General features: G+C 41.7%; 1 protein-coding gene across 2 annotated transcripts in view; it reads left to right on the top strand.

Annotated features, from left to right (window-relative positions):
• Positions 1–23,577, top strand: part of adamts17 (ADAM metallopeptidase with thrombospondin type 1 motif, 17) — a 104,883-nt gene that overhangs the window by 63,034 nt on the left and 18,272 nt on the right. For both annotated transcript variants that reach the window (XM_080437812.1, XM_080437811.1), the window contains 2 exons: positions 13,371–13,528; positions 18,278–18,437. In XM_080437812.1, the coding sequence (XP_080293938.1) occupies positions 13,371–13,528; positions 18,278–18,437 (318 nt within the window). The remainder of the gene's footprint in view (positions 1–13,370; positions 13,529–18,277; positions 18,438–23,577) is intronic.

Here is a 23,577-nt window from a genome sequence, read left to right as displayed (position 1 = left end):
GTCTTCAAAGACCCCTCAAACGTTACTTTTTTGCACACTAAGGCCTGCTGTATATTCCCCCATATTGCAAACATGCAAATCATGTTTTTCTGCGGCAAAAACCTGCTTTTTAAGAGGAGATTATGAAATGGGCGTTAATACTGTTTGTGTGGATGTCAGGATTTCGTGTCCAGTAAATTGTTAAAAACTTGTCATGTGTCTGTGAGGAGAGTTGCTGTATTATCCCTTTCTTAGCACTTATTATCCAAATGAAGATCTGATTTGCTCTGGCAGTTGATAGTCATTATAGTACATTGGAACAGACTGACTCTCCATTTAATTATATCCGGAACAAGTCCGGAGAAGTCAAATCATTCCAACAATAGACTTATTATAATAACATGAATCTGGCCGGAGACTGCTTGCATCTTATGTAATGTCTGATATCTCAAAATGTATTCCCTCACTACTACTCTTGTTAGTGAGAACGCGAGCGCACACACACACACACACACACACACACACACACACACACACACACACACACACACACACACACACACACACACACACACACACACACACACACACACACACACACACACACACACACACACACACACACCTACTTCACTCCTGTGCAGCTCTAAGCAGGCAGAAGTGATTCTCTCGTGGATTAACCCATCCCGGGTCTATAGTTGTATAGTTCCTCTTTGGCACAGGGCCCAACAACACATAGCCTCACAGAGGGATGTGGACTAACTCTGGACATGTGGTGAGGTAGTCAGTTGGCTGGGCTTCAGAAAAACCCAAATCCACATCAAGGGTTCTTTTAACAGCCGAGCCCAGGCAGCTTTTGTGTGGTTGAGGGAGGGAGCGGCTCAGGAACTGAACTGCACTGACCCCACTGGCCTTTTTATTCATTTTTATTTTTTTGTATTTTTCTGATTATTGGATCTGCTTTGCAGCCCCCCTTCAAAACGTCACTTAGTTAGAGGATTAGTCTGGTTCTTTGGCTTTGATTCAATTAACCTGTATCAGGTCCACTGGAAAAGAGTCCACACTCTTTAGCAACTCTCGCTGTGAAGTTTTCAGTTTGTCATCAAGTATAACAGCAGGTTTATCAAATGATTGTATAACTGAGGTCATTGCAGGAATACCGTCAGCTACTGTAGTGGAGAGACACACACACACACACACACACACACACACACACACACACACACACACACACACACACACACACACACACACACACACACACACACACACACACACACACAATTGCTTTACAATCAAACTCTAGGGAAATTGCATTGACCAACCAATAACCAATCAAAACCAAACCCTAACTTTATAAAACTGCAGTAAAATGAAATTGGGGACTGCAAATTTGTCCTCAATCTGAAATGCTGTCCCTGATTCTCTACTTTAATGACCAACATTTGTCCCCAAATGTGGCCTTTGCCTGGAAAACACACACACACACACACACACACACACACACACACACACACACACACACACACACCCCTGTTTGTTTAGACTACTTTTGGGTACGTATGTCAGGACACCCCCCTTTCGGGGGCTACCCTTTCTGAATGGGTTAGAGAGAAGCTGTGACCACTGTTGGTGTTCAGAGGGTGCCCACTTTACCAATATGTCTTGATATTTTTGATTTAAGCTTTATTTTAAAAGTATGATTTTTTACCCTGAGATTGGGGACAATCATATTTAACCCACTTTTCGGGACTTGGGCGGGGCTTATTTCACACAACAGGAAGTCACCTTCGGGGCTTTGGTCTATACACACAGCCTACTTTAAGCCACCTTTGGGGTTCTGGGGACATATCCTGGCTGCTCTATACTGCACTTTTCAGTGATATCATCTGTTATGCTATGTCACTAAAATGTGGAATGCCCTACCAAAGGCTCTAAAGGAGAATAAATCCCTACTCTCCTTCAAAACCGCCCTAATAGAGCACCTACAGGAGGTTGCAAATTGAAACTGGCCCCTGTAAACAAAAAAAATAGCCTCCCACCCCCGACCTGTTTCACTGTAAATAGTCCTCTTCAATTTTTTTATTTTATTTTTGTAAATAACTATTACATGCTGTTCCACATAGTGTTGCTGTTTATCTGATCAATGTTTCTATGAATTGAGTACAAAGGACCACAATTGAAACAAGCTTGGCTTTTTGTGTAGATCCTTTTAGCAGACCCTGTATTCTAAACTGTTTAAGCTTTTTGTTTGCAAACTGCTAATAAAGTATTCAATCAATCAATCAATCAATCAATGCCTTCTCTGTATTGTCACTTTCCATGTCACAAGCATGTCACTGTTCAAAAAGAACTAGGGCCTGTTTCACAAAGGGTAGATTAGGATTTAGCAGATATCCTGGCTTAAACAAGCCAGGCTCAGCCATGACTCGGTTTCACGAAGGAAATCCCGCTTTAGTTATCATGGAAACTTAGCTGTGAAGTTAGCTTGCTCCGGACCAGGATAACGGCCAAGCTTTATTAATCCGTGTCCTGTTGTTCAAGTTTTGTGAAACAGCTTTGGGGTATTAGGCTATACACAAACTACTGTAAGCCACCTTTGAGGTATTAGGCTATACACAAACTACTGTAAGCCACCTTTGGGGTATTTGGCTATACACAAACTACTGTAAGCCACCTTTGGGGTATTAGGCTAGTATACACAAACTATTGTAGGCCACCTTTGGGGTATTAGGCTATACACAAACTACTGTAAGCCACCTTTGGGGTATTAGGCTAGTATACACAAACTACTGTAAGCCACCTTTGGGGTATTAGGCTATACACAAACTACTGTAAGCCACCTTTGGGGTATTAGGCTAGTATACACAAACTACTGTAAGCCACCTTTGGGGTATTAGGTTATACACAAACTACTATAAGCCACCTTTGGGGTATTAGGCTAGTATACACAAACTACTGTAAGCCACCTTTGGGGTATTAGGCTAGTATACACAAACTAGTGTAAGCCACCTTTGGGGTATTAGACTATACACAAACTACTGTAAGCCACCTTTGGGGTATTAGGCTATACACAAACTACTGTAAGCCACCTTTGGGGTATTAGGCTAGTATACACAAACTACTGTAAGCCACCTTTGGGGTATTAGGCTAGTATACACAAACTACTGTAAGCCACCTTTGGGGTATTAGGTTATACACAAACTACTGTAAGCCACCTTTGGGGTATTAGGCTAGTATACACAAACTACTGTAAGCCACCTTTGGGTATTAGGCTATACACAAACTACTGTAAGCCACCTTTGGGGTATTAGGCTAGTATACACAAACTACTGTAAGCCACCTTTGGGGTATTAGGTTATACACAAACTACTGTAAGCCACCTTTGGGGTATTAGGCTAGTATACACAAACTACTGTAAGCCACCTTTGGGGTATTAGGCTATACACAAACTACTGTAAGCCACCTTTGGGGTATTAGGCTAGTATACACAAACTACTGTAAGCCACCTTTGGGGTATTAGGCTAGTATACACAAACTACTGTAAGCCACCTTTGGGGTATTAGGTTATACACAAACTACTGTAAGCCACCTTTGGGGTATTAGGCTAGTATACACAAACTACTGTAAGCCACCTTTGGGGTATTAGGCTATACACAAACTACTGTAAGCCACCTTTGGGGTATTAGGCTAGTATACACAAACTACTGTAAGCCACCTTTGGGGTATTAGGCTATACACAAACTACTGTAAGCCACCTTTGGGGTATTAGGCTAGTATACACAAGCTACTGTAAGCCACCTTTGGGGTATTAGGCTATACACAAACTACTGTAAGCCACCTTTGGGGTATTAGGCTAGTATACACAAACTACTGTAAGACACCTTTGGGGTATTAGGCTAGTATACACAAACTACTGTAAGCCACCTTTGGGGTATTAGGCTATACACAAACTACTGTAAGCCACCTTTGGGGTATTAGGCTATACACAAACTACTGTAAGCCACCTTTGGGGTATTAGGCTAGTATACACAAACTGCTGTAAGCCACCTTTGGGGTATTAGGCTATACACAAACTACTGTAAGCCACCTTTGGGGTATTAGGCTAGTATACACAAACTACTGTAAGCCACCTTTGGGGTATTAGGTTATACACAAACTACTGTAAGCCACCTTTGGGGTATTAGGCTAGTATACACAAACTACTGTAAGCCACCTTTGGGGTATTAGGCTAGTATACACAAACTACTGTAAGCCACCTTTGGGGTATTAGGCTATACACAAACTACTGTAAGCCACCTTTGGGGTATTAGGCTATACACAAACTACTGTAAGCCACCTTTGGGGTATTAGGCTATACACAAGCTATACACAAACTACTGTAAGCCACCTTTGGGGTATTAGGCTATACACAAACTACTGTAAGCCACCTTTGGGGTATTAGGCTAGTATACACAAACTACTGTAAGCCACCTTTGGGGTATTAGGCTATACACAAACTACTGTAAGCCACCTTTGGGGTATTAGGCTAGTATACACAAACTACTGTAAGCCACCTTTGGGGTATTAGGTTATACACAAACTACTGTAAGCCACCTTTGGGGTATTAGGCTAGTATACACAAACTACTGTAAGCCACCTTTGGGGTATTAGGCTATACACAAACTACTGTAAGCCACCTTTGGGGTATTAGGCTAGTATACACAAACTACTGTAAGCCACCTTTGGGGTATTAGGCTAGTATACACAAACTACTGTAAGCCACCTTTGGGGTATGAGGCTATACACAAACTACTGTAAGCCACCTTTGGGGTATTAGGCTAGTATACACAAACTACTGTAAGCCACCTTTTGGGTATTAGGCTAGTATACACAAACTACTGTAAGCCACCTTTGGGGTATTAGGCTATACACAAACTACTGTAAGCCACCTTTGGGGTATTAGGCTATACACAAACTACTGTAAGCCACCTTTGGGGTATTAGGCTAGTATACACAAACTGCTGTAAGCCACCTTTGGGGTATTAGGTTATACACAAACTACCGTAAGCCACCTTTGGGGTATTAGGTTATACACAAACTGATAGATTGTGGGGTCTACTTTTCTCAAATCACAAACACAGGAAGTACATTTTGGGGTCAATGCATTTTATTAATTGTAGGATATATTTGTTTTAACTGAACGCAGATGTACAAGCTCTTGTGAAGACATGCAGAACATTAAACCAACAGCTACGTATTAGCCACTCTGGATAGTGGACAAAAAGGTAATTTCTGGGCCTTGATAATGGTGCAAACTGGACTATATAAAGGGATATGTTCAGATTAACCACATGAACTCCAGCGTTTCTATTCTGGACATATCAAAATAAGCGAGCAGTCGACACAAATAGGCAAACTACAAGACCAGTATAACATGCACCCCCACAACAGCACATTTTCCTCCAGCCCCATTAACTCACTCACTGCCAATGACGTGTTGACATTTGTTTGGGAAAAACACATGCACCATTCTTTACAGTTTGGCTGCACAACTGTTACAACTGGTACATCTTCGTGTTACTGTCTTACTGAGCTTATTGTTGTTTGGATATCATGGAAGACCAATTTCTCGAAAGTCTGAGGTCTCATTCCTTGATGTGCTTGATACACACATCCATCCCCAATTGAAAATATAGTGTCAGGTTTTAATTTTGCCTGCAGTCTCCTGCCTGCAGGATATCTGCAAACAATTTCACACAGTGATCTGGGAATTACTGTGGATCAATATGAAGTCCAGAAGATATTTGCACATACATGTACAAGGCCTCAGGTCCAGACGTGATATGTGGCCGGCTGCTGCATTCATGCAGTCAGGAACTTGCAGAGGCTTGGTGTCCCATCTACCAAAAGTCACTGCACTCGCTTACGGTTCCGTCCATCTGGAAAGATTCTACTATAATCCCTGTTCCCAAAAAGGCCTGCTGCAAGGAAAATAATGACTACCGCCCAGTCGCTTTGACTTCAGTAATTATGAAGTGTTTTGAGAAAATCATTGTCAGTCTATTGAAGGCAGCGGTTGGCAGACATGCAAAAGTGTCACTTTTCAGCTACAGTCACCTTTTTGAACCCAAATAGGGCAATTGTGTGACACCTGACCCGAAAGAAAACAACATGTTGTCACCTTTTTCACCTCGGGGCTGTTTGCACGCCTGGTTGGTTGTTCATTGGATACTTTTCAGTTTGCTTACAGGAGTAACAGGTGTATAGAGGATACAGTTTTGGCCTTGGATTAATTTCTTTTGAAACACTTGGAAAATAACAAAGCTTATGCATGCCTTCTTCTCGTAGATTTTAGCTCAGCATTTAATACAATACAGTCACATCTCTTAATTAAGAGGTTGAGGGACCATAATGTCCATCCCCTTATCATCAGGTGGTATTATTCCTTTTTAACTGAACATACTCAAAGGGTCAGTGTGAATGGTACTTTGTCAGAGCCCAGAACCTTAAGTACTGGAGCACCTCAGGGCTGCGTTAGCTCACCGGTCCTTTTTACTTTGTACACAAATGAGTGTAGAAGTGGGAAACCGAATAATTACATCATAAAATTCTCGGATGATACTGCCATCTTATCCCTACTGGATAAGGATAGAGATTTAGCTGACAATTTTTTAGAGGTACAGAGGTTTGTAAAATGGTGTGATGACAACCACCTTGTTCTTGACGTTAGGAAGACACAGGAGATGGTGTTCGACCCCATGAGCATTGGTGACCACAGGCCCGTGGTCATTCATGACTCGACCATCTCACAGGTTTCTTCATATAAATACTTGGGCATTTTTATTGACAACTCACTAACCTGGAATACACGTGGACAGTCTCTGTAGTAAACTACAATGTTTTACATGGAAAGTTTGAACTTCTGCCTTCTGGTAGAGGGTACAGTGAACCAAAGTGGAAGTATATTGGGTTTAAAAAATCGTTTGTACCAGCATCAACTCAAATGTTGAACGAGGCTCTGAAACAGCACTGACTGAGAGATTTGATTGATCACTATTTGTGCACTTGTGTAATGTTGTGTCCCCCCTCTGGATGTATTTCTACTATGTCTTTTGTCATTGATGTCTTGTGTGTGGCTGCAGCAGGGGTGAAAGCCCAAGACAAATTTCCCTTGTGGACAATAAAGTTTACCTTGACCTTGATGGGACCCCCCCCCCCCTTCCTACCAGACTACAGAACCCCTTAGAAAAAGCAAGGATTGTCCCTTTTTCTTCCATTCTGGTTGATTTGAGGGCATGTCAGCAGATGACAAGCCAACAGGTGCCTCTAATTAGCCTCTGATTGGCCCTGGTATCACTTGAATGGTTCACAGGGTGCAGAAGGCAGTGTGAAACACTATACGTTGAAAACTAACATGGGCAACCCTCCTGCCATCCCCAAAGTACCAAAATATTATTTACATGTAAAATTGCATTTACTGTTCATGGCACCATTAGGTGTAAAGACCACAAGATCAACATTCCCACCCCAATTGTATAGTTCCAAACCATGTGACTTCAATTCCATGCTTAGGTTCTGTGTTGCTAAGTTGCTTAGAGCGTGTGATTGTATTACGGAGATTAGTGGGGTAAGGGCAAAAATATATGCCTCCTCTCAGCATCCAACACTGCTGCTTTTCACTCTGAGTCTGAACAAACATTTTCCACTTCTGTGTCTCTCCTTCTAATCAGTGATTGACACCAGCTGCTGACTGGTGTAAAAATGTAGACCTGTCCACTTAAAGCCCAATCGGGGACATTTTAGTGGGGGAGGGGTGGAAGCGTAGTTGTATTCACCTAGCCTGTGGTGGACATAAATCATCCACCATGAAAATGTGTCCTGGGCTTTATTGTAAAGGCAAAAGCAAATTAACAGGTAGAACACATGAGTCCTGCAACAGATTTTAAAACACAAGTACGGTGTGTAGTCAAAGAGGGCAGGGAGCTCTACTACTATTAGCTGATAAGATGAGAGGGTGTATTATCCCACGTGTGTGACCACCACTGATGAGCTGGTATAGAGACATCTTATTTGCTGGATTCTACTCAAACCGACTGTTCATGGCACCATTAGGTGTTAAGACCACAAGATCAACATTCTCACCCCAACTGTATAGTCCCAAACCATGTGCCTTGTCAAGTGGTCCCCAATCAACTGGTGTGTATTCTGAAAAATGTCCCCAAAAGTTGCCTAAACAAACGCTTGTATTGCAGGGAGAGGGGCAAAAAAAGACCTGTCCACTTAAGACCGATTGGGGACACTTTAGTGGGGGGAAGGAAAACAAATCTGGATTTCTTTGCTTTCACTCAATTTAGAAATGTGATTTTGGACTCGAAGTCTGTGTTGATGTCCATAAATGAATCTCTTGCCATAATTAAATTACGCAAACTTTTCTCATTTGCATAATTTGCATACAATATGTACTAATTGGGCCAAAACCAGGAAATATTATATAATATATTTTTGCTTGTAGTGAATTCAGGAAGATGATCATTAATCATTCATCTAGATCCATGTCTAATGTCCATTTAAAAGGGTTAGTCACAATATGAATTATTTCAAAAATAAACTCATAATGCCGACCCTGAATGTTGCGTAATACGTAAACAATGTTTTTATGAGCACCTGCCAACATTCTCAATGGCAAATCCTGGACAAATACACTTTGTGCATATCGGATACTTCTTTCCAATACGTCGTCCTCCAAGATTTTCTGAAAGATGGACCATAGACTGATGGAGCTATATCAGAATATCTGGACATGGCACGTGAGCACCCTACTGGTAGACTCTGGGTGGACTGCCTGGTTTGTCCTACCTTTATTGCACTGCGTTTACTTTGTGCAGAGAGAGGGGGATACTTCCTCCTACAGCAACACTGCCTCAAGCAGATGGTCCTGTACTTCTTTGCTGCTGGGCACCATAAGTATGCATGGTACATCACCTGGTACCTCAAGATGGTGCAAAATCTTCCACATGAGGCCAAGCAGGATCTTTTAGCTGGGGCTCATGTCTGCCGCCACTCTGACGGTGGAACTGCTGTACCTGCTGACCAGTTTGGTGAGCAGACTTACATTAAACAAGGGAAAGGACAAGGTGGTTTGAAAGGCCTCTCAACCAATGAACAACAAGTTGCAGTGTGGATCAATTCCTTATTTGTTCCCATCTTTCCCAGATAGTGGAAGAAATGTACACAAGTCAGGAAACGGCAGATAATCCAGAGGAGGAATATGCACATGTGGAAGGAAAGGAGAATCAGAGTTGTGGGAAACATGAGGAGAAAGGTGAGAGACACAGAGAGCTGGATCAATGGGATTGTGTTAAAATCATGGAGGAGTTCCAGAAACACTCTCATCCCTTGAAAGATAATCAGAAATTCCTGTACAACATTGTGAATGGACAGGTGGCTCAAAACTCTGTGAATGCGTAGAATGCTCTTCAGATTGGTGAACAGCAGAGCCATGACTTTGTAGCGTCTCTTCCAGAAGGCTTCCATAACACTATTGAGAAGAGAGTACCATGGAGGTGATGAAGAAAGCCGTCACTGGCAAGGCAGTTTATGACATGGAGGTCCTTTGCTCGACTCTTAGTCGTCGGCATAGCAGTGTGGTATAGATTTGAAAGATGTCTTTGATCATGAGCTCAGCCCTGTTCCACCATCACTGATCGATGAATATGGTTGCCTGAGATAGGGTGCTCTACCACATTGTCTGTCCTGTGGCAGGTACAATTGGGGACATTGCCTCTAGCATTAAATCACGCCTCAACAAAGCCTACACTGCTTGGAACTGATGAGATATTTGTCATCTTTGACCATTAAAGTGATGAGCTGTGATGAAGAGCGCATCAAACAAGATGCAGCTATCATGCCTTCTTTGCACATATGACCTCACTGCTGATAAGATCCTGTTGTGAATAACATGGACTGCATCGTAAACCATGAGGAGGCTGACATCACCCTCATTAGCTACGTGCTGCAAGCTGCTGGAGCAGGGGCACATACCATACAAATCTTAAGTGATGACACAGATGTATTTGTCCTGTTAGTGTGCTGGGTTTGGAAGGCCAATGTTCATTCTGCAGTACAATGGGATGGCACCATCCTGAACATAAATGCCACTGTCAGGGCATTGGGCGAGAAATGCCAGGGTCTCCTGGGGATGCATGCCCTGTCAGGATGTGCTGTATCCTACGCCTGTGGAAAGGGCAAGGTATCTGCCCTGAGAGTACTCCTGGGAAGTGGCATGCCTGGTCTGAATACAGTGCATGGGGAACCTAATGCCACTCACAGTGATCTAAAAGATACAGGTACAGAGTTACACTGTTTGGGATGAAGAAGGCCAAGAGTATGAATACTGTTCACTACCAGGTCTATAGACAGAGGGGGAAAAAACACCAGAGCCTCCAACTGATGCTGCACATAATGCATGCTCATCTCCAGGTTATATTGTGTGTGAGGTTCTAAATTAACTTCTGAGATAAGTGTGAGGTTCTAAATTTACTTAATGAATGTATTGCTGTTTCTAGTATTTGGTGATTTATTATTAGCTAATATCATACATTATGTTAATGGTTGGAATGTCACAATCTACATGTTTTTACCTTTCAAATGAGCATGAGTTGTGAAGAAGAACAGACACTACCATTAGCAGAAAAAAGACAACAGTTCTGAGGCAGTTGATTCACCCTCTTGTCCTGCTACATATCACCCTTTAATTTGCACTTAAGTGAAGATGTTTTATTTTTTGTTAATAAAAAAGTTAAATGGTGCTATTGAAAATTATGCTGTTAATGTTATTTTTTTTACTGATCAATGTTGAGAATTGTTTTTACATTGTGGACTTGTTTAGTGCTTTGGAGACATACTGTGCTGTCAAAAGCCTAAATAAGAAAGACACTTTTATTTTGAAAGCAAGACTGAGAGAGACAGTCTTGCTTTCAAAATGCTCATTTGAACATTTTCATGGTGGATGATTGATGTCCACCACAGGCTGGGTGAATACAACTACGCTTCCACCCCTCCCCCACTAAAATGTCCCCGATTGGGCTTTAAGTGGACAGGTCTACATTTTTACACCAGTCAGCAGCTGGTGTCAATCACTGATTAGAAGGAGAGACACTGAAGTGGAAAATGTTTGTTCAGAGTGAAAAGCAGCAGTGTTGGATGCTGAGAGGATTCTTGAAGATGGATGGATGGATGGATGTATGGATGGATGGAATCAAAGATTGAAGCTGGGAAGACTGGACCTTATCAAGCCATCGAGGGGAATGCCACTGGTGCGATAAGTGTTTCTTTTAGTGTGTATTATGTCTTTGCTTAATTCTACTGCTGTTGCTTATGTATGATGCTGTTACTTATGTGTTTGCTGCTAATGCTGGAACACATATCACTGCTATAATTTATGATATTTGATTGAAAACGCATATAGGCTTAATACAGTTAATGCTCTTGATGAATGTTTATTTTGTTAATATGACCAGATTATGTGAAAGTACTGTGATAGTACATTGATTCATAACTTAATTTTGAGTGATTGAATTTGATTGTTTGTACATTCCCTCTGTTGGCTAAGCCATGTTTCAAGTTTGGGCAGAAGATTCATATACAATCCCAGAAAAGTTGACACATACTGTATGTGACTACATGGAACTTGTATTTGGGGGAGAGATCGCCCTCTTGTCATCAATGAGTAGGCCTCATGTTACCCAAAGTTGTATTTTAACCACAATCCACATCCATGTCAAACTGTCCCTATTTTAGGCTAATGAACAGTAGTTTAAGTAATGAGTCTAGCTGATAATGTTATTTATACAAAGGAAGAACAAGCATCCAAAGAGCAACATACTATTAGCTCAGCAAGTGTAATGTATTTTGAAAAATGTCCCCAAAAGTTGCCTAACAAACGCAGCTGCATGTGTGCACATTTTTTCATTTTTTTTGTTGTAAGAGGCTTAGCAGAGTGAGTCAGCAGAACCAAGGACGAGTGTTTTTGATGAATCTAACAGGTTAAAAATGGAGTTTGAAGTTATAATGGGTTTGTATAGGAAGGGGGCGTGTCTGATAAAATGATTATCAAATATCTAAATACTAAATCAAGCAACTTAAAAACGGTCTGGGGGGCTTACAAAAGCCTGAGTAGACGATAAAATGACCCAAAGTTTTTTTGAAAGTGAAATATCCCTTTAAGGGCCATTCCCACTGAGCACTATAACTATAAAGATAACTATAACTATATTGTTCACCATTGTATTTTTTTTTAAAGTTGGTGTGAACACTGCCATCCACTTGACTTAAAAAACAAAATTTAAAACTATACTTTTTATAGTTATAGTTATAGTGCTCAGTGGGACTGGCCCTTTAGAGTGGAGGAGAGAGTATCCCAATTAAAAATGTACTTAGTTCACAGGATTAGAAGTAAGGTAGCACCCAAGTATTTCTGTGATTACTTTAACAAGGTTAGTGATACTCACAGGCATTTCACCTACTGATTTTAAGCCCTACAAATTTGACAACAATCTGGGAAAAACATCTTTCATATACTCGGCAGCAGTTCAGTGGAAAGATTTACCTTCCAGCCTCAAATTGACCAGTTCCTTTCACAAATTATTGTGAAATTTGCATTAAAGAGATGGCTGGCCATTAACATTAATTAATTTTAAATGAAGCACTTCAATGTATTTTTTAAAAGCGCAAAAAGAGGGATTTTGTTTAGTTTGTTTTATTTTTGTGTTTTCTGTTACCGTCTTAGTTTTGTATTTGTTAGGTTTTCTGCTAGCTAATTTCTGCCTGGCAACCGGGACACAGGAAGTCAACAGAAATACATTTTATGATTGCAACTTTTCACACTTTCACTAGGGGGCAATGTAGAGCACACACTCCTGAGGTGGTTTGGGGGCGGGGTTATACACAAAACATACACAAAAACCTTAAAAATAAGGACATTTGGGGACAATTGTAATTTTAAGTGCTAAGGCCCTTTTGGAGCATGGGGAATATGATTACAATTAAATATAAGGATTTCCCTTTGGGGACGGTAAATTTCGTCCCCGATTTTCAAGTGGTCCCCAATCAACTGGTGTGTATTCTGAAAAATGTCCCCAAAAGTTGCCTAAACAAACACACACACACACACACACACACACACACACACACACACACACACACACACACACACACACACACACACACACACACTTTGTGAGGACTTTCAACTGATTGACATTGACTAGATGCATTCCTTAACTTCTACCCTAACCTTAATCATAATCCTAAAAGTACAAACACACGCACACACACACTCTGTCTTATGTAGGGGGTCTGTGGGGAATACTGTAGGGGGTCTAACAGTTTTTCCTCTCTCCACCTTACAGCTCTGAAAGACTCTACCAAGAGGTCTATCAACAGCGACTGGAAGATTGAACTTCCAGGAGAGTTCCAGCTGGCAGGGACCACGGTCCGCTACGTGAGGAGAGGGCTGTGGGAGAAGATGTCCGCCAAGGGACCTACCAAGACGCCCCTGCACCTGATGGTAAAGACATCAGTCACTCCCTACCACTGTGTTATGTCACAGAGTGTGACCCAGTTTTAATAGTAGGACCTAAAAACTCCTGACACAGGAATATTAGTTTTGTTTATTATTTTGTCTTGAAGGCTGTCTTTAACACTATCAATCAAATCTGATTTACGCATACTCAGAAATGGATTCATTCATTGGGTTTGCAGGAGTATTTTCGAGTGTTTTCACATGCACAGAGCATGCTTAGGATGCTGTCCTCTTATACCTCTCTGTTTGATTAGGATTAAGACTTTTGAGAATGAGTTGCACTTCTGTAGGAATGTGCCAGCTCAGAGACAAAGACGAAATGGTTCTACATCGTATGACATCTGCTCTCAACTCGCATCTTAATCTTAACTGGCCCTAAAGGATCAAGCAAACCTCTCCTCATGCATAGTTAGAGAAATGGCTGAAACAGTTGATTGCACCATCGGGCATAGAGCTCAGGCAGCGAGCTGGGTTGTAATTAAAGTTAATGAATCTCATCTCGGTTTTCAGAGAATCTTCAGTAGCAGCTGATAAAGTGCACTTTTCACTATTTTCCCTCCCCACGGCCCTGTGGAATATGTTTCTTAAGCTGGTTCTGCTGCTTAATGAGATGACTGCAGGCAGAGCACTTATGGGACACATCCCTGTATGAGAATAAATGAATGGCTACTTTTAGGAGCTATTAGCTATCTGAACACCATTGGTAATTAAACCGCCAGTTGTAAAATAATAAATAAACGGAGAATGAATGAATGGAGAATAATGTCCATAAATTACTCTTCTGTGTACAGTATAAGGGACAGGCTAGTGATTTAGTGTAATAGTAATAGTAATACACACACAACATTCATACTGTTTTTTCTTTGTTTGCCATTAGAATAAATTCAGTCACTCGTTTGACTCATCTCTGTTACTACGGCTGCAACTAATGATTATTATCTTAAAGGAGAATTTCGCCCGTCGTTTTTCTTAACTTTAATATGATATTATGATATCCTAGGACGAGTGGTACAGTAGAAAAAAATCATAACTCCATTCTGAATCGACCGCAGCTAAAAACCAGAGCCTATCGGACTTTTTGTGAGATCTAACGTAGCTGTGGACAGAAAAACATCCACAATATTTTTGTCCCAGATGGGCCGCCGTAGTCTTTGCAAAGTGATGTAGATGAAATTTTTTTGGGTGAGATCTAACGTTCTCATGGACAGAATAAACGCCACAGTGTTTATGTCGGAAGCGCCTCCCCGGAAGTCTCGCAAGACGAGATTTCAACCGTGATGTCATCTACATCACTTTGCAAAGACTACGGCGGCCCATCTGGGACAAAAACATTGTGGATGTTTTTCTCTCTCCACAGCTAGATTAGATCTAAAAAAAATAATAAATAAAAAGCTATTAAATTATGCGATCTAGCGCAAGTCTCATAGGCTCTGGTTTTTAGCTGCGGTCGATTCAGGATGGAGTTATGATTTTTTTCTACTGTACCACTCCTAGGATATTATAATATCAATTTAAATGTAAGAAAAACGTCGGGCGAAATTCTCCTTTAATTGATTAATCTGTTTAGACCATTAAATGATGGTCAAATAAGGTAATACATTAATTGCCCCCCCCCTCAATAGTAGGGTGACTTCACATTATACCTGTAGGCCATAAAAGTGGGATAGCTATACTTTTTATGATTTCATATCTGCAAAATCAGGCAATATCCTAAAGTGATCTTGAATTGTTGCTTCAACACTTCTTGCCACTTAACAATGGTTTGGATTGAGTTCAGCAGCATATACAATTATATTTCTCAATGATAAATCAATTCATGGGATTTAAAGTAGGTAACTTGTGCTACTGGTCATAATACAATAGTGTAACTACTAGTTGAAACATACAAAATATAGGCTTAAAATTATGCTTATAGGCCTTCAAGCATTTTCAACCAGGCCGAATGATCTGCCGTACTCTTGTCTAAGTGGTTGATTAATAACAGCTGTGTTGTCAGTGTTGCCAAGTTTTGCATGGGGTGTGCCCGCTGAAGCTCTCTATGCTGATTTCCCATGTTGCACTTGGGCTGCAGGATGTGTGTTCATTTTGGTGTTTATGTTGTTATTTAACTATGGTAATGCTTTGGGGGATTATGTGGTGGGACTTTATGTGTGGAGTCATTTGGTGATTTATGTTGATTTATGTATTTTGGTGTAACACCCCCCCCCCCTCTCTCTCTCTCAAGCAGAAAAGTGGTAGGGCTGTGTGTGTGCATTTGCCATAACAAAGGTCTGTACTCCGTGGCACAGTTAGGCTTTACCATACGGTCAGTGTCATGTGCGGAAGAAAGCTGATTTGAAAAAGCTCACACACTGCCGTCAATGATGCACTCACATAATTTATGTTATTCAGTCACCTACTGTATAGGCAGGGACGCAGGAGGGGGGGGGGTCAGTTCCATTGGGGGGGAGGGGATATCCCCCCCACTTTTGGGATGAAGAAAAAAGAAAAAGAAGAAACCTCCGACATCTACACTTCATGGACTACATTTTTTGTACCGAATTAACAGAATTGCACGCTGCGCGCACGTGCATGCGTCCCTTTCGGTTCTAAAATGCCCTCTGGGGCCTTGCCTATAGGGCCAGTACTATGATTTATGTTATTCAGTGTTTGAGTAACTTTCAAACATTTAGGCTATAGAGGCCCTATTATATTGATTCAAGATACTTTTCTTTCAACGTGATTTGTAGTCTTCAGCCTCCCATCTTCCAAGCTAATATTCCCATGATGCACTGTTCTTTAGACATGGTGTGATTGTTTTCTGTGGGCACTGCTTCATATACTGTATGCCTGCCTCGTGGGATATGCTATTGAGATACAGCCCGATTTGCGTCATTTATTCAGGCACTTACACCGGTAATATTATGCTCTGATTTCATAGCGCTCTGATATTACTTGATTTACGAATGTCATTTTCCATTTGCGTCTTTTGAAAAGCATTCAAATGAACATTAAATCATCGTATGTGTAACCTTGTTTTGTTACACGTGTAAGACTTGGTCTGACAGTCTTGGTTGTCACTCAGTACTCAGAAAACCAAGCCTTTCAGTTTTCACACAGAATAATCAGTGTGCGCTATGCTCCTGTGCATATGAAGGGATACATCCAATGACAATCGCCAGGGGTGGGGCACTGCCCTGGTTTTTACAAGCATAGCCACGCCCCTGGCCACGCCTCTCACTAGATCCTGTCAAAGCGATGTGATTGGTTAAAAAGAAGAAAAAAAAAACTTTAACCTGGATTTGATTGTTTTTGGCAACAGATAGACACTTCCGGTCCACTAGACTAGGGGGCAAGACAAAAATGTATGTACTCAAACATAGCCTGACTTTTAATTGTATCCACCTGTTTCCGCGGGAATTTACTGGAGCAAAAATCCTGTGTGGGAAACATCCTGCGGGGGGACCGGAAGTAGGAAATAGCGGCTCAGTGTGTTTACATTTGCCAGCAGAACGTAGCTGTACTGCGAACGGGCCTTTTGCATGTAGTTGAAGCGCAAGGGGGCGGGGGGCGGGGGGGGAGAGAGTCAGCGCACTGAAGTCAAGGCACAGACTACTGTGTTGTTGACGGACAACGGATGCACGCTTATGAGAAACAACACAAATAAAACCTGGCAAAACAGTTGCGTGCATTAGCGCAAGATGAGGATAAATGAAACATTCAGTCTAAATGTCCAGCAACTACTACCAATACTTTTGTATTTGAAACCTTACATTTCTCTAAATATTATAAACTCTTAGGACAGCCTAATACAAATATAATTTATGAAAAGGCTACTATAGGCTACAGTGAAGTCGGACTGAATGACTGAAACGTTTTTTCTTTTTTAACTCTCTTGGTGATTATCTGGCACAGTAGTTGTGGATTAGCAAACTGGACATTAATGTTTCCTTTTCGCGTGCGAATTACTGGACATTTAGACTGAATGTTTCCTTTACCCTCATCTTGCACTAATGCACGCAACTGTTTTGCCATGTTTTATTTGTGTTGTTTCTCATAATAAGCGTGCATCCGTTGTCTGTCAACAACACAGTAGTCTGTAGTGTGCCTTGACTTCAGTGCGCTGACTCTCTCCCCATGCACCGCCCCCCGCCCCCTTGCGCTTCAACTACATGCAAAAGGCCCGTTCGCCAGCTGCGAACGAGCTACGTTCTGCTGGCAAATGTAAACACACTGAGCCGCTATTTCCTACTTCCGGTCCCCCCGCAGGATGTTTCCCACACAGGATTTTTGCTCCAGTAAATTCCCGCGGAAACAGGTGGATAATATGGTTGAAATTAAATGTATGAATAAGTTGTGAATAGCACCTGTAGTATTGGAAATGTTTGTTATTCTATAGTGGTTTTTGCAGTGGTTTCATTTACCCAAGATTGTAATTGAGGTCTATGTTTTTGTCTTGTTTCTTCATTGGTATAATCACTACTTGTTGATTGTAAACATATTTTAGGGAGGATAATACCCATTTGTGTTTCATTGTGTGCAGATAACCAAATGAATTCAAAATTGTACATGATACGTTACTAAACCGATTATTCATAAAAAAGTTTGTCTGTCGATCAACTATTTGATTAATTGTTACACCCTTATCTGTACCCTCATGCTTCTTCCTCTGTCTATCTGAACCCCCCCCCCCCCCCCCCCCCCCACCACACACCCCCACCTGGTCTCTTGGTCTCCTCACCACACGCTGTACAGGTTCTGCTCTTCCATGACCAAAGCTATGGGATTCACTATGAATACACGGTGTCTCTGAACGGAAGCGAGGAGAGGAGCAGCGAGGAGCAGAGAGAGACAGAGCATCTCTACATCTGGACCCACAGCAGCTGGCAGGACTGCACCGTCCAATGTGGAGGAGGTGACTAATGCACAGTCACAACAAACGTACATATACATAATACGCAGTGGTATAAAGTAACTAAGTACATTTACTCAAGTACTTTACTTGTGGAGGAGGTGACAAATGCACAGAGTCACAAACGTACATACTATGTATACATATATGAGGGGCTGTTGTCAGGATATACAGCAATTCAACCTTAACACGCATTAGTGAAACCATTCACCTGTAACCGCCTGGTTTCTAACCCCAGTCTCCCGCATGGGAAACTAAACATCTACTTCAGCGAGATATTAGTCCTCTGGGATTCAGGCATGACTACTCTGCTACAAACGCATACTGTGAAACCACACACACACACACACACACACACACACACACACACACACACACACACACACACACTGTACGTAAACAAACACACACATGCCACTCACACCACATACTGTAGATGTACTGTATACTGTGTCATATGAATTTGCGTCTATCTAGGGCAGTTGTACCAGCTGACCGTGGCCCTCATGTGGGTTTGACACTGAGCTGTTTTCAGCCACGACTCCTGTGCTCCATTCCCCTGCTGTTGCTGTCTTTACCGCTTCGATATTTGAGCTCTGATCTCGACCGCTCTATGTCACATCTGTCCCCCCATGCAATTTGTCCTAATCTGGCAGAGGCTGGCCAGCAGAGCTGCCAGAGCACCACTTCAAATGGAGACCCTGGGCTGGGAGACAGGGTATCGGTGGGATGCTGGCCCCGCATGGGGGGACTTCTAAGAGATGAGGGGACTTGGGTGGCCCAAGAGATAACCCTAAGGCTGGTGTTAGGGGAAATGGGATAACATGGAAACAGCGTCTGGTTTAGACGGGATGGCTGGGAGTCTGAGAGTCTGAATGAGTTGGCTGTTCCAGGGAGAAGTCAGTAAGCGTGTTAATTCAGAGCATCTGATCCACAGTACATTAGACAGGCGGAGCAGGGTCCCCCTGTGGACAGCTCAACAGGGTTCACACGCATAATTTGGCCTACACAGACACACACACACACACACACACACACACACACACACACACACACACACACACACATGCATGCATGAATGCTCACACACATAAACACACACAGATAATTGTCTGGTACTCCTCTGTTAAGCTCCTGAGGGCTACCCCTTGTAACTTGCTGTATCAGTGTCCAACGCGCTCACAAATACCTCTTAATTGCCTGACAGCAGCACTTTGCAGTACACAGCTTTTGACTCTGAGAGGTTAGGTTCTCGGATTAATAGCCCTCTCTCCACGGACTAATCTCAAGGAGTTGGCTAACTCCTGTCACTCTGCAATAACATCATTTGAAACTCTGAGGTAACGGCTTGTCTTTCCTTTAATTTGAATGAAATTATTTCTCCATCATGACCTCATCGGTTTGATCGCTGTCCAATGAGGAGATTAGCTAGGATGTGCGGTCATCCCATATCATCTGGAATAGTAATTTTTTTGCCGGGACAGGACTTGTAACCTACCGAGATGTGTGTTGAGGGTTTCATGTTCAGCGAGGTTTTCACAGCGTGTTTGAAAGTGGTGCAATTGTGTAATTATGACCAAGGGAGGGAGAGACACCACCATTCAGGAATAGCGTCCCAAGGTTAGCTAGCAGCAGTTGTTTTGTTAAATGGCTGCCAGATTGCTTTGTGGTTCCTCCAGTCTTTTATGGTATGTGAAGATACCATATTCATACCATATTCAGGGTAAAGATTATTGTGAGCTAGAATATGTAACGTACAGCAAGAAGATACTTATGCAGTAATGTAGTAACTAGGTGAAGCTGATCACATATTGAGATGTTGCATCTTCAAAGTTGAGTCATGTCATCTGCTTTGAGTAGTCTACTACTATAAACCATAACAACTCAGTTAACTAAAAACAAGAACGGCACAAATCATATCAGTCAGATCGGCGGTGCATTTTCCTTGTTCCTTCTTCATTGCTTTAAGGCTCATAACAAGAAGCTTATTTTATTATCATCTGTGCTAGGTGGTGGTATTTATCCGTGCGTGCATCCGCAGGTAATCTCGTAAACTACTAGGCTGATTGATTTCTTGTGCATGCTAACAGCAGACCAATGACTTAATTTTTTTTAATTTATCGGTCAACAACTATTTATTTTTGTTAATTAATAAGTCATTCCTCCAGGCTATGGGATAAGTGTCCTGCGAGACTACAGACTTGAACTAGCCAATTAGGGCCTGCATCCGTTTTATGGGCACTACACTACTAACTAGCCAGTTGCAGCACCCTTGTTCCGCCGCATTATGAGATGTACTACTCTACTGGCCAATCGCAGGCATGCAATCCACCGGAAAAGCCAAGGCTCGAGCCTGAAATGACAACGTATTAAAGTTGCATTATAGTTGATAATCTATGCATATAAAATATTTTAGTTACACCAGCATCGTTCTTGTGAAGTAGTTTTTTTTTCTATTGGTAAAGATTATAAAGATGTCCATTTAGAGACAAGCTTACTGTAAATTGTCCCTTGCCTTGTCTAACTTCCTCTTGTGAAGTACTCGTAATGGGAATGTGGGCCAGCAAAAACCCAAAGCTTAAAACAGAAGCCTTGATTGACTGGTGATACAAACATAATTGACACATTGAATTAACTATCAGACTTTGCAGATTACAGAGAATTTTTTTTGACAGAAATCTGATAGAAAGATGAAGGTACACAATGGCTGTATACTGTATGAGATAGACAGTGAAACAGACATAGGTGACAGTGTGAAACTGGTAATCACATGCCGCGCTACTTTCATGACTTTACTTTAGGTAGAAACATCACTGCATATGCTATTGGACCTCATTTATCAACGCGGTGCAGAACAAATAATGGGCGTACGGCGAGATCACCGCAACTTTCGGCATTTATCAATATATCCTGACGTTGGCTTCATCCTACCGCACGCTGAGATCTCACGTCTGGTCGAGACCAGTTGTTGACGTTGGCTGCGCCCGTTTATTCCATTCTAGACCTGCGGAGCAGCATTGTCTGACTGTCTGACAGGCATCTGGACACATAATCCACTCCAAAATGCATATCTACACTAATAAATAATCCCTGTGAAAATATAACATTTTATAAACTAATTTAAACAAACTGCTTTAACAGTCATTCAGTTAAGCTTGCAGATCTGGCTGCATTGGCTATTTGAAGCAGATCTACAAGCTCACAACGGGTCGCATCGCGACACGTTGTGAGCTTGTAGATCTGCTATTTTCAAAATATACGAGCACTTCTGCGAGAGCATTTTCGGGAGTTTAGACCGGCGCAGCGGCGCTGCTGTTATATTTTCATGGCCACCGGGAGATCAGACATTTAACCCACGGTCCAACACACACCAGCCTTCATCCATTAATGTTCTCTCCAGGCTATCTCTCATTAATGTGGCGCGGCACGGAGACTCACCCTTCCGACGGTCCGAGTCTCACTGGGAAATGGGAATAGCCTTGACTGCTTTATTTTAGTGTAATTCGAACGCGCACTGCTCGGTATGGGTTAAATACATGAATATACAAACGTATTCCATTCATAGCGATGTGGTATCATAATCTGTCTTGCTTCATGTAAGCTACTAGCCTACTTGATTGACAAAGATTGTACCGTACGCAGTTGGGCTTCAAGTAGGTGCGTGTGCGTGTGTGTGCGTGTGCGTGTGTGTGTGTGTGTGTGTGTGTGTGACTTGACAGGCAAGGCAGCGAGGCGAGGCGAGCCGGCGAAACTCTTTCTTATTGGCTTTCCATGCTTTATTTGGTCGTATTCTGGTTCTCCATGTCGTAAAATCAGGGTGTTTCGTGAATATTTAAGGGCGTGTTATTTAAATGACGCTCGGTTTCAGCCGTGACATTTACGCTAGGATTGGCTGTATAGGATTCGTTGATAAATGTGACTTTGACGTTGGTGTACGGCCGAATATATGGAAAATATAAGCCGGTTTATACGCTCCGTTGATAAATGAGGGCGTGTCCTGGCAGAGATTTGAGAGTGTTACTGAGAGCACCTTTTTGTAAAAAACTTGACTCTTAACCACATGCACACTAGCGTCCCTATTCTGGGCAAACATTTGGTGAAAAAAAGTAATTACTGTAGGGTTTAAGTGGTTAAGAGCTTTACAGTAATGGTGGGTAGTTCGAGTAAGTTCATCTGAATTAATCAAACCGTGTTTGGGGGTTACCAGAGATCAAGTTCTTTAAACCTAAAGTACCCTCCCTCCCTGTATCAGCACATGAATGTTGAATGCAGAATTTATTTAGTATTGACCCCTCAGGTTTGTCATTCATTATTCATGACACAATTTGCATCATTGTATAGGATTGGGAATCAAAACCCATATGTAAAAAGTCATTGCAACAGTTATGAGTGGTATTTTTGAACTTTCATCATCTAGATTTGCCCTTTGTCACTGCTGGCATGCAACCTCTGACTGTGATTGAGTGGGTGGGATTTAGCAGTGGGATTGACTTGGCACATGAGTGATTGTGTGGGCAGGAAATGATGAACAATGAAATGAAACTTTCTGATTACTCACAAGATGTTCAGGTACGGTTCGGTTCATACCGGTTTTAATTATTATTATTATTATTATTATTATTTTAAAAGGTAGATCAACTTAATATATTAACTTCACATAAAGTAACTAAGTGCATTGGACATTTGTGTTTATTGGCAAGGTTGCTAGGGTAGTTTTACAAGTTTTACTGATAAGTGTATCTTTTTTTTCAAACGTGATCTTAGTGCTTTATTCAGAGCTTTACTGTAGAAATGTCAAAAACCAAACGTGGATATAAGTGTGGTTAATGTTGAACATAGATTTGTTTGAACAATCATTGAATATGTTTTGCCATGTTAAATAAACAGAATTAGAGAAAGACTCCTGTGATCCTTGCAAGAAAGGAGCTGCACTATTACTGCCAGCTTACTGTAGTAAAAAAAATATTGTCTAATTTATACTTTGATGTACGACGGTATTGCGCATCAAAAATAGCTGATCTACAATCTCACAACGTGTGAGAGAGAGAGAGAGAGCTCCACTGAGCGCCCCTTTGTTCCATATTATAAAATGAAAGGTTTTTCATTGCTGGGTAAACAAATCAAGCATTATTGATTCTATTTG

This window comes from Gymnoscopelus braueri, assembly GCF_963280865.1.
Source record: "Gymnoscopelus braueri genome assembly, chromosome: 1".
Classification (NCBI taxonomy): Eukaryota; Metazoa; Chordata; class Actinopteri; order Myctophiformes; family Myctophidae; genus Gymnoscopelus; species Gymnoscopelus braueri.
This window is presented reverse-complemented; position numbering and strand designations above follow the sequence as displayed.